The 13085-nt window shown below is 43.8% G+C and overlaps 1 protein-coding gene across 1 annotated transcript in view; it reads left to right on the top strand.

The window, feature by feature from the left end:
* The window catches only part of cux1a (cut-like homeobox 1a), a 252591-nt gene that overhangs the window by 184254 nt on the left and 55252 nt on the right, over positions 1-13085 (top strand). Inside the window, 4 exon segments of the mRNA XM_080780448.1 lie at positions 2543-2591; positions 7419-7523; positions 8460-8648; positions 9420-9478. Coding sequence (XP_080636574.1) covers positions 2543-2591; positions 7419-7523; positions 8460-8648; positions 9420-9478 — 402 coding nt within the window.

The raw sequence follows: 13085 nt of genomic DNA, 5'->3' as shown, positions 1-13085 counted from the left end.
TGTTTTGGTGTTTGTCTGATAGTTGATATCAATATAGTTATATTGATAGTTGTACAGTATATAATAGACATGGGAAACGGGGAGAGAGATGGGGGGGGGGGGGGGGCAAAGTTTGTCTGGATCGGGACTCGAACCCGCGACACACTGTCATCCTGGATTACCAGCCAAGGTGCCTGGACCGCTGAGCCGGCCCAGGACGTTTGGTTTCATCTTTACACTCGATAGTTTATTCATTTGAAACGTGATGGAGGATAAACGCCTTAATCTCGTTTTCTGGAGGGTCCTCAAGGTCTAATAAGGGTCCATTTGGTTACCAACCTCTCCATCATTTATCTGGGGACTGCCTGGAACCCCCTCAGGGACCACTGGTGGTCCCCGGACCACTGGTTGAGAACCACTGAAGTAGGGCATTGATTTCCGAAAAATCGAACAATTATGGGATTTAGCAGACTCTTAACCCATTTAGGCCTGACGTCAACATTTTTTAAATGTCTTAAAAATCCTGACAGTTTTCTGAAAAACCTTATGTTTCTGTATCAGTGGTGCTCAATATTTCATGTCAAGGACCCAAAAAAAGTATATGTAACTAATTGTCCACTGACCCCCATCTGAAAATATGTTGTTCCAGGGACCTCCCCAGTAGCAAAGATTTTAGTTAAAATAAAACTATGAGTTTCATTGTACAGACTCTATATTGTATACTAGATTAATGGTAAATGGTAAATGGTGCATTTATATAGTGCCTTTATCCAAGGCTTATACACTATAGAGTGCTATGTCTATATAATTATGCTATATCTAAAATATAACATAATACGTATTGGATATAAGGGGTTTCTGCCCAACAGCGACGCTATTATTACGCCCTTAATAATTCTTATTTCCATGAATGTGTACAATGCCACCCTCCGTGTGCCACGACGTCCCCTCGCTGCGCTGCATTGTTCTATTAATCCCCCGCTGACTGCAGATATGCAGCATCGACATGGAGCCCAATTATCGTCATTAGCAGCATTAAGCCAAATGATGTGTAATTAAATGTAGCGTGGTAGCACTATGTGGCATGGCCCAGCATGGGGCTTACAGCAGGCCTTCAAAGACACGCTGAGAAACGCAGCTATATTCTGAAGCACGGCACACAGCAGGGCACCGACGCACTGTATACACAAAGAGACAGGCCACGCACACGCAGCCACGCACGCACGCACACACACATGCACGGACACATGCACGCACACATGCACGGACACATGCACGCACACATGCACGCACACATACATGCACACACACGCACGTACGCGGACATACGCGCATATGCATATTTATTTTGGTCACATTATTTATTTGCAGTCGCTTTGACACCTGCTTCATTCAGATCAGTAGAGCGCCGCAGTCCCTCCCCCTTTCAGAACGACGAGTGGCCACAACATTTTTCGGGCCAAACAAAGAATTAGAAAGAAACGGCAGGTTACAACACTTTTTTTGTTGTTTTTCTTCTTTGTAATTATTTGTTTGGTCCAAAATATTGTGTGTGTTGTCATGATTTGTCATGACAAGAGTTGGCTTCGTACGATGCTTAAAAGGTCTTTAAATAAATACGTTTTGAAATGCATTGGGATTCATTTCCTGGGCCACTCGTCCTTCTGAAAGGGGGAGGGACTGCGACACTCGATTGGCTTTGACTAAACTGCACGTACTACGATTGCATGCCTAGTACGTGTATTCATCAAATGCCCCCCCCCGCATGAACGCAGGCACGCATGCATGCGTTTAACCACCTTTTAATCATTATTTTAAACTTTAGCTGTTGTAAAATAACAGATCTACAAGCTCATATAGCGTGGCACAGAGTGCCGTGCTATGAGCTTGTAGATCGTTAGCCAATTACGTACATATCATTTTTGGGGTCCTTGACATGAAAAAGTTTGAGAACCACTGAACTCAGGTTTTCAAAAAAAACTGTTGCTTGTGTGTGTCACTGACTGTAGTATGACGAAGTAGATCATTGATTTACAAATTGAAATATGAATATAGCAGGTTTCCACGTCGTCCTGGCAACAGTACAGTACACTGCCAAAAATGGTGAAAGTCTGAAGGGCTACCATGTAAACACACATCCATCGCAGTGCTTTATGCCTCATATATCACACAATATTAGTCGTGGCGCACTTTGAGGAGGTGCTTGAGGGAGACGTGTGCATCTGTGCTGCTTCTGTGTTTCAGATCCTTATATGTACTGTGTCTACACTCTACAGTGTAGACAGGAGAACATATCTGTACACTCTACACATATATTCTCCTGTACATGTATTGTACGTATATTCTCTCTCACACTCGTGCGCGTGCGCAAAGTGTCAGGCTCGTCTTGTTGTATGTGTGTGTGTGTGTGTGTGTGTGTGTGTGTGTACTTTATGCGTGCATGTGTCTCACACAGTTTATTGACTGTATAAAGATCATATATACATTCTGCTCATTAATACTATAATGATCACATGTTGACCACTTTCTTTCTTTTCCTCTCCTTTTTTTTCCCCATATCCAGGTCTGAAGACATTGAGACGGTGATGTCAGAGTTGGAAAGAGCCAATCAGGTGAGTTTTCATTGGTTCAATATTTTTGTTTAACCAACACACGTTAAAGGAAGTAAAGGGTGTTCAATAGCATTGATTCATGAACAAACTTGGAGAAAGGGCCGATTCATACTCCTATTTTAGAGCCGAATAAAAGTCGGTTTGGCTCTGTAGAGCCTACAATTTGACGTCATTTGAGGTTCGGGGGGGCGGGTACCGTCCTAAAGTCGGCTCTTCGGTGCTACTGAAAATTTCTGACGAACCAAAATCATTTCGGCATTACAGCGCCGAAACAGCGGTAAAATAGGAGTATGAATCGGCCCAAAGGCTGGTATAGAGATAATGAGATTGTTCCAAGATGTACAGTATACCAAACATTGGCACAAACATTGCTATTTGCTGTTTAACACTTCAAAATGGCCATAACTCGGTCACCATTGCTCTGATCAGCAACACTACAGGACTTAATTTGAAGGCTGCGTATAGCGGCCTATAGAAATCTACAGCAATAGGCTCTATGCACAGCAGCCATTTTGGAAATAACTACTACCAGGTCTCTCTTCCGACATTGGTTGGTGTTGTCAGTGACAGTAATGAAGGCTCTGTTCCGTTCTGGTCAAACAGAGTCAGGGTGCTGCTTATTGTGCGTGTTAGAACACACTGGAGACACTGACTCCGCTAGGGGGTCTCAAAGTGTCCTTGAGAGAGTGGGTTCCAAATGGCCCTGCATGCGTACGGGTGGGTGTGTAACTCTGAGAGTGTACAAAATGCACCCTCAGAGTTAGTTACGGGGGCTCCTTGAAATTAAAAGGTTTGAGAACCACCGTACACTAAATGGAACAGAGCCTTAATTAGTATAATCGGTAACACCTGTGAAGGAAGTCGGAAGAGGCCCAGAAGTAGGTATTTCCAAAAGGGCTGCAGTGCAATGTGCAAAGAGGATGCATGTTACTGATGCCTGCATGCCCACAAAGCAATGTCCTGAGTGTCAATGTAACTCTGACAGCGTAAAACATTGACCCGATTATTCTGTGTACAGTGTAAGGTCCTGAATGTTTATTTAGTGCACTAGCTCGGAGAGAGAAACAGGCAAATGAACACCCAGGGTTTTACTGTGTTCTATCACACATTCACAGAGTATTAAACTGACATGTTTGAACCCACGGAGTTGATGTGATGTCTGAACACCCACTGGTCGTTTCTTCATCTCATCCATAATATCATTCTGAACACACTGGACATAATATTATCCCTGCCTATACTGCCTAGACAAGACACAATAAGGAGACAACAAGATTTAATACATTTATACAATAAAACTAAAAAATACAAAAGGCTACACACTGTAACAGGCAGCGTCTCCAGCATATTCCACTTCATAGTGGCAGAATGTGCATTTCCTTGTGGAGAATTGGTACAGACACAGGTTATGAATGCAATAACCTGCCGTATGGAATTAATGTAATCTTCAACATTATTGTTTGTGGTTCTGGGCACGCATGCACGCACGCACACATGCACGCACGCACGCACGCACGCACACACACACACACACACACACACACACACACACACACACACACACACACACACACACACACACACACACACACACACACACACACACACAGAGAGCATGACAAAGAGACAGTCTGGGCTTGTCAGCCCTGTCCATGTTATTCTGTCCTCTGGGCGCCTGCCTGCCCAGAGTGTGTGTGTGTGTGTGTGTGTGTGTGTGTGTGTGTGTGTGTGTGTGTGTGTGTGTGTGTGTGTGTGTGTGTGTGTGTGTGTGTGTGTGTGTGTGTGTGTGTGTGTGTGTGCGTGTGCGTGTGCATGTGCGTGTACACGTGCATGTGCATGTGTGCAAAAACACTGAAGGCTTGTGCACTGACAGGCACGTTGCAGTCAGCACTCCTTACAATCTGGCTCAAACCAGGCAAAACCTGGGCTCACCACCAGCCCTATGAAAACTGCTACCGACTCTGTTTGATCAAGTGCATTCCACCTGAAGAGGATCCGATGGGCTCTATGCATAGCATACACCGTTTACACACCGTTTTGGAAAGAATTGGGCCTCTTCCCTACTTCCTTCACAGGTGTCCCGGGTCACGGATGATACTAAAGAAGGCTCTGTTCCATTCTGATATTGTGCGTGTTGTTGACAGACTGGGGTCCTTGACTGGGTTCCAAACGGCCCGTACGGCTCTGTAACCCTGACTAAGTCCTTGAAATGTACCAGTGAGAGAACCACTCCACACTGAATGGAACAGAGCCTTAATTAGTATCATCGGTAACACAAGGAAATAGGGAAGCGTTATAATATAAGGCCTATTCGCAGTCCAGTTTTTGGTGAAGAGGTGACCGCCGAAAACTGACGTCAACATGACGTCACGCCACGGTCGTCACTGCTTGCACAACACACCTCTCTGTTTTTACTAACCGGTGGTCACCTCTTCACCCAAAACTGTGACTATGATTATGAATAGGCCTTTATTCTTCACTGTTAAAAGTGGCGACGTGGCGTGAGCTCACCTGAGAAGATGCTTTACACTGAGGGCTGGCTGGATGTATCCTGTCAATCACCACCGGGGCATTCAGCTGTGTTCTGCTGCACCTGCATCAGCCCTGAGCTGCAGGCTGTATCAGCCCTGATGAGCCGTATAGGCTGTATCAGCCCTGCACCAGTCCCAGCCACAGCGACTTTATCGGTACAAGCTGTTGGCGAGGGCTGATGTATCAGTCAGGCAACCATAAACGCTGGCCACGACGATTTGTTTATCACACACCCTTAGTTAGCCGTAAGACGGATTTGTACTTCTATATACTACTGTCGCAAACCTCTTATCTCCATGTTTTAACTTTTTGCATTTATTCGTAAATTAACGCCCTTGATTGATCATACAATTTACAATTTAGGCATTTAGCAGACGCTCTTAACCCATTCTGACCGGGCACCCATTTTGGTGTTGGCATCATGTTATGCTTTAGCTATTGAAAAATAGCAGATCTACAAGCTCATATCGCGCCACCGAGTGGCGCGATACGAGCTTGTAGGTCTGCTATTTTTGAAAGATTCGAAGAACGACTGACATTTTTAGAATCTGATCTCGGGTCAGAATGGGTTAATCAGACCAGTGTGTGTCCCGTGGAAACCTCGTATGAATCTGATCTCAGGTCAGAATGGGTTAATCCAGAGTGATTTACATTAAGCAAGAACAAAAAGCATGGGAGTACCTCACATAAAGAACAAAAAGCATGGGAGTACCTCACATAAAAAGTGTCAGTGTCACACAAAAGCATCAAAAGTAGAAGATGTACAAGCTTGAAACCGCGACGCGTTTTGAGCTTGTAGATCTACTACTTTTGCCGTTTTTGAATTTGAGTCCTGAAAAGTACCAGTTTTGGACATACGGTATGAGGTTTCCACCCGACAGAGACGATGTCTTTGATTTGTAACATGCTGACCCACATGGAGAATCCAAAGAACAAATAATGTTACCAATATTATCTTGTTTTCTCAAGGCTACAACATGTTTAGATAAAGCTTTCTTATTACGATGATAATGTAATCAGGGAAAAAAACAACTCTATTCTATTATGTTCTACCAAACCGGGGGCCTCATTAGTTTCACATTTCGGAATGGCCGGGTGGAGCGAGAAATGTTACATTTTCATAATTCCATAAAAGATGTAATAAAATTGAATTGTAATGGTTGCTTGTTTGAGCATCACCAGTGGGTAACAAGGCATAAGTGAGTCGTCACTCCTCAATATTTTCCTAACTCTTCTTTGTACATTTTCAATGATAGGCTTGCATTTTATTTATTTTTTGTACGCACAGAGAAGTTGAGGGGCTACAGACAACGCAAGCGTATTTACGTGGGCGTAGTCCCGTGAAATGATCGCGTACATGCTCGTTTCGTGCTCACGCAACTGACTAGACCTGGATTGTGTTGAGCTTTTCTTTTCTTTTCTTTTTTAACGCTTGCATTGAGCAGACCTGGGTCACAACGCTGCCCATCTGAAAGGACCTAAACGGGTTTCTTTGAGATGACTCTCTTTTATTCCAACGAGACTTTTATCGTATGTTAAAATGTATCACTGCTGGCCCCGGTTGGTGACTGGTTTATTTATTAATTCCATTAATGGTTTTAAATTATTAAATTAATTGACTTCCTTCCCTTCTTCTTCTTTCACATGTCACACACATTTTTTTGGACTATGAATCCTGAAAAGTAACAGTTTTGGATTTGAACACAACAGAGACGATATAAAATAGGGAAAGTGGACATTGATTCGCAGCCATTACAGCTGGGGCGTCCTGCTGTATTAGTAATTACTAATAGTAATGTTATTATTCAGTATGTATAGTAGATGTGGTGTGATCTGACATGAATCATGACATAGAGGGTATGCTCATGCATAAAGTGAGTGGCAAATCGAGTGGCGAAGTGAGTTTAACGTTGTTTAACGTCATTTAATGCAATCAGATATAGGACTTCTGTTTGGTCAAGGCCAGAAAGTCATGATTTTTACAGTGACAACACACCCTCTAATGGTGGCTACAGTGACAACAACACACCCTCTAATGCTAATGGTGGCTACAGTGACAACAACACACCCTCTAATGCTAATGGTGGCTACAGTGACAACAACACACCCTCTAATGCTAATGGTGGCTACAGTGACAACAACACACCCTCTAATGGTGGCTACAGTGACAACAACACACCCTCTAATGCTAATGGTGGCTACAGTGACAACAACACACCCTCTAATGCTAATGGTGGCTACTGTGACAACAACACACCCTCTAATGCTAATGGTGGGCTGTTCCTGTGTCTACAGCGAGCGGAGGCAGCGGAGCGAGAGGCAGAGGCTCTTCGGGAACAGCTGACGTCGGCGAACAGGTCCCTCCAGCTGGCCACGCAGATCCAGAAAGCCCCCGACATGGTAAGACCTGGTTCTCGTCCGTGGCTGTAATTCTAGATTTTTTGTTTTGACACAGCATTATAATGTTTCTCATTTTGATCATGAGACACAATTACTGTCTCCAGGTTTTCTTCGGAATATGCATGACACTGATTTACCGTGACACTATGGCCCACATTAGGAGGAGTTCACTAGGACAGCGGTTTCTCAGAGGTTTTATTTTCAAGGACCCCTTTAAGTCCATTTGGTTCCATTTTGGACACTTGACGCATTAGAGCCCTGTAGTGGTAATTTGGGGCCAGCTATAGCTCTTTGTGTTTCTGTCTCCTCATTCTGTGTGTCCCGCGATGACCCCTGCTCGCTGCAGGGCCTCGGAACAGTGTCTGTAGCCCAGGATCTCCACTTCATTTCTCTGCTTGAGCAGCACTTCAGGGGGACAAAAAAGAAATACGTGTAGAAAATATTAACTATAGGCTTTCTTACAGTCACAGCACTATAATTCTCATTCCACACCAGTTAGAACTGCAGATTCACAGATTCACTTTTCACCGCAATCCGAAGACGCAACCTTTCAGACTCCACCTGAGCTAGCATTGATGACCATGCAGACTTAATTAATGCAGCGGTTAACGTGTTATTTAGACATGCTCGGGTCATTGTTCACCTGGTATCCTGTAGTCTCATTGTTCACCTGGTATCCTGTAGTTTCATTGTTCACCTGGTATCCTACTATCCTGTAGTTTCGGTGTGCTGATGTTTATTGTCATAGTGGTACATACAGTCAGACTTTTAGGCTAAAAGGAGAACACAAAAAAACCTATAAGGGACTTGTTTCTGTTGTGGTCCTATGTATTCAACTCGTCAACATAATAAGGGTCCTTGTGGCACGAAGGCATGTTGTTGAATCGGCCTCAGCTCTTAATGGCTCTTAATTAACGTGTGTGTGATCCGCACTAGGAGCAGACCCTGGAGGTGCTGTCGCGCTCCAGCCTGGAGGTGGAGCTGAGCGCCAAGGAGCGCGACGTGCTGCGGCTGGCCGAGGACGTGCAGCGGCTGCAGGCCGGTCTGGACCAGATGAGAGACAGCACGGCCTCGCAGATCAGCCAGCTGCGACAGGAGCTCAGCTCCAAGGAGGCCTCGCTGAAGGTAGAGTGTAGCTATACTGTTCAGCTGTCTGTCTGTCTGTCTGTATAACTCCCCTTTAGGCTAGTGGTTAGCGTTGTTGGTTTCCACATGGGAGGCCTGGGTGGGTTCGAATCCCGGGCGGTACGACTGTTCACAACAATTCACTGCAGCCTAATCTTGCTAGCATAGTGTACTGTATGTAGTATGTTTATGAAATAAACATTGTTATTGTTGATACCAAGAGCCTCTGAATGTGTCCTACATGCAGTGGCTGTTGTTGGTCTGTATGACGGTGGATGTTTTCACACACATACTGATATTACAAACTAGCTTGTACAGTACACCTGCTATTTTACATTCGGGTGGAAACCTCATATGGCCAAAACTGTTACTTTTCAGGATTCAAATAAGAAAATGGCAAAAGAAATCACACCCGTGTGAAGTGAGGGGTACTCCTATCATCATACATCATCACATTCCGGCCAATCAAACGGCGAAATGGGGTGCTCAGCCAATCAAATCATCGCTATGGGGTACATACAAACACACAAAGTTGGGCATAGGAGCCCCTCAAAAAATGAATATATCAGATCGACAAGCTTTCACGCTGCAGTTGGCGCTTGTAGATCTGATATTTTGGATACTTTTCATGTGACACTGTTAGTATGATCAGAGCGTTACTTTACGGGAAAAAACCCACAAAAAGTAAAAAAATGCATGAGAGGTTTCTGCCCAAAGCGCCACAGAGGAACATATCTGAACTCTTGCCGTCTTTTTGTCCCACAAACACAGCGGATGGAGGAGAAGCTTCAGGACCAAGCGGACTACGAAGAAGTCAAGAGAGAACTCAGGTAATGAGTTCTTCTCCCTCAGCTCGCTGCCACCAGGCGCCACCACAGTCACAGGCCTCGCGTCACCCAGCCCAGTACAGGCCAAACGCAGCCAGACAGCATTTTCATTCCTTTGACACTGTTGCCAGATAGATGCGAGAGAAACAAGCAAACCAGGTCTATCAAAACAAAAGAAGCCAAAGATAATAATAAGCGACTAGGGCCCACTAGGTCCCCATGTCGTTTTAGAGCAGCTTTCATATTGATGTGTATTTTGGCCACCGAACCCCGTCTGAAAATGATCTTATGCCAGTGACCCCCATACAGGATTTGTGTTGCAAAATGTAAATATCAATAATAATAAAGAATCCTGATATTTCTTTTCTCTCAACACAATCAGCACCGGGATTTCTTTCAAAATGTAAGTTCGGGGTGCCGGTCAAATATGTCAGCTTTTACTCTGAAATTCCGTACAAAAAAACGGGAGGCATAATGTTGCTTGCTTACCTCGCTATGATTACGATCTGAGTCTCTCTAGAAGCGTTAATATTCCGGGCGAGAGGCATGTTGAAGTCAGAAATGAAGACATAAGTATAGCCATCTGGTCGAGCCTTTATTTCTGCGCGCTAAACAGGGAAGGGAATGGCAGCGCATTGCAGAAGGATAGGCCAACCCCCCCAAAAAATTACAAAAATCTGAATAAATATTTTTCGTTTGATATCAATGAAAAAGCGCTAGGACGTGTGTACACGTCGTCACAATCCGTCGGTTGGATTAGCTATGACGTTTCCACACGTCGTACGGTCTGAATAAAACGGCATATCTACAAGCTCACAGCACAATTTTCAAATCGCCGATATTGGCAGGTATACCTTTAGTGTGTATTAAACTGAAGCGCGACCAAACAAGCTACTACGACTTTAAAAACACTACGCCCAGCACAACCATGCACACAACTACCAATATTTACAAGTCGACTGTGCTTGAAGTCGCTTGTAATAAGCAGTCCTGGCAACGCTGCTCCGTTTGCCTTGAGGAGCTATAGACCGTGACTCTCTTAGGCCATGTGGTTCTGAGAGGTTAAAGTGAAAATCTGGCACCGGACTCTGCTCTTTTTATACGGATCCGTCACTAATGCCATTCATGCTCTCTGGGCCAGGCCGCCCCTCGAGACCATCATAACCTTTCCATTTAGTCTGTAGATAGGCCTCGCCTCATTGGTTAAGCCACGGCACTCCACTTAATGAGAAGGAGGTGTTTATTGGATAAAAAAGGTCCATTGCATTCCGCTCGGGTCCTTCCCCTCCTTTTCAAATTAGATCAAGCTGTTTGGACGAGAGATATTGAGTCAAAACATTGTTATGGGCACAAGTTCAGAACCAGACGCTGCTCTCCTAAAATGTAAGTGTAAATTATTCACGGGCGTACTGTGCTATCTCCGTTATTAGAACTGATTTATTTTCTTTCTTTCATCTTTTTTTTCTTTCTTTTTTTGCATTACCAGCTGTTGTGACATCTTGCAGATATGCAAATTGACTGATCATGTTGACGAGATTGGATTAGTTGGCAGTTTTTATAAATGAAGGCTGCTACACTATTATGTAACTGTTTTTGTGTGAATTTTGAGTTTGTTATTACAATAACAAACTGCATCTGTATGGTTACGATTCATAACTATAGCACATCTGGAGACTGTATGGTAGAGTATGTTACAATATTACTAGTGCATCCGTGTGGTAGTATGTTAATACAATATGACTAGTACATCTGTATGGTACAGTATGTTAATAACTAGTACATCTGTATGGTACAGTATGTTAATACTGTACATTATAGCTGGTGGTAGTATTTGGTCTCTATCTTATACTTTAGCTGTTGAAAAATAGCAGATCTTCAAGCTCAGTGCCGCGCTAGAAAAGTCATGAAAGTATGGTGTAAATCTGAATATACTTTCTTTCAGAGCGATCGTTTTTAACTCAAATCTTTGCTTCGGCGGCTGATATTATCATATCATTGTTGGGGTCCTTGACATGAAATATTGATTACCACTGATATAGAAACATGACGTTTTTCAGAAAATTGTCATGATTTAGGTAGATATTTTTCTAATTCCGACGTCAGGCCTAAATGGGGTAATTGAAAACTGAAAAATACTGCTGTCTGACCACTACTGGTTGACTAGTGGTACTGCACGAAGGACAATATTCAATATCTCCCTTGAGCAAACCGGCATGCTCTGTTGGCTCTGCGGTAAACATTTGCACGGTTCGAAACCCCGGCGGTCGGACACTACGGTTACAAAGTGCATCTTCTTTTTTACATGGACCCCATTGTGGGGGTGAAGATTTGGTGAAAACATCAGCGCTACAAGCTGAGTGAGCTTGTAGATCAGCTTTTTCGACTGAAGAGATTTGGTGTGTAGAGGGAAACGCTAGGAAAGATTACTTTTTCAGGGTTTAAATTCAAAAGTAGCAAAAGTAGCAGCTCTACGAGCTCGACATATGGCGCTTGTGGATCTGCAGTATATGGTCAAGAAGGGCGTCAATTTATGAAAAAACACAAAAAGGTTTGAACACGGAGACAGGAGGTTTCTGCCCCTCAGCGACCATAAGAATTATACGGGATAAGCCGTTTTGTCATTTTGCTGATATCCTTGACCAATCATGTTGACCAAATTTTATTTTTAAGTTCTGCTGTCGCACATAATATAATATACCTGTGCTGCTAGTGGCCCATACCTGGCAGAGTTTGTATTTTCTTCCAGTTATGTTCAGATCTAGACTTGAGAAAAAGACGGGCCGACAGTGTCCTCCTTTGTCCATTGTCCGGCGCGTCGGATTGTGACTTATCTTTGTCCCACCTAGAATCAAAGGGCCTAACTGAGTTAACCCATTTTGGGCGGGAACCCCTTTTGGTCATCATGTCATGCTTTAGCTATTGAAAAATAGAAGATCTACAAGCTACGAGCTTGTAGGTCTGCTATTTTTGAAAAATCGAAGAGCGACTGACATAGAAGACATTTTTTGGAATCTGATCTCGGGTCAGAATGGAAAACTGTCAGGGTGTAGAAGACATTTTTTAGAATCTGGTCTCAGGTCAGAATGGGTTAAGGTTGGCAGATAAGCTAATTGGGAGCCACAGCCAACGCCACTGCCAGGGATTTAACAGCATGCACCAGGCCGATGCGCCGTCCGTCTCGCCGGTCATTTGGGAAGCCGAGCTCGCATCGTAATATTTTTTAACCCATTTAGACCTGAGGCCGATTCTATGAATGCCTTCTAAATCCTGACAGTTTTCTGAAAAAACCCTATATGTTTCTACTGTATGTCAGCCATTCTCAAACATTTTCATGTCAAGATGATATGTAATTGGGTCGCCGACCCCCGTCTGAGAATATGTTGTTCCTGGCAGGGACCCCCCTCAGAAACAAAGATTTGAGTTAAAAACGTTGGCTCTGAAAGAATATATATTCAAAGATTTGCACCACAATTTCACGGTAAAAAAAAAAGCAGACCTACAAGCTCGTAGCGTGGCACTTGAGCTTGTAGATCTGCTATTTTTTTCAATAGCTAAAGCATAACGTGATGCTTAAAGCAGCAAAAGGGGTTCCCGCCCAGAATGAGTTAAT

This window comes from Protomyctophum bolini, assembly GCF_963924005.1.
Source record: "Protomyctophum bolini genome assembly, chromosome: 13".
NCBI lineage: Eukaryota > Metazoa > Chordata > Actinopteri > Myctophiformes > Myctophidae > Protomyctophum > Protomyctophum bolini.
Note: the sequence above shows the minus strand (reverse complement) of the source record. Positions and strands in the feature narration are given on the sequence as shown.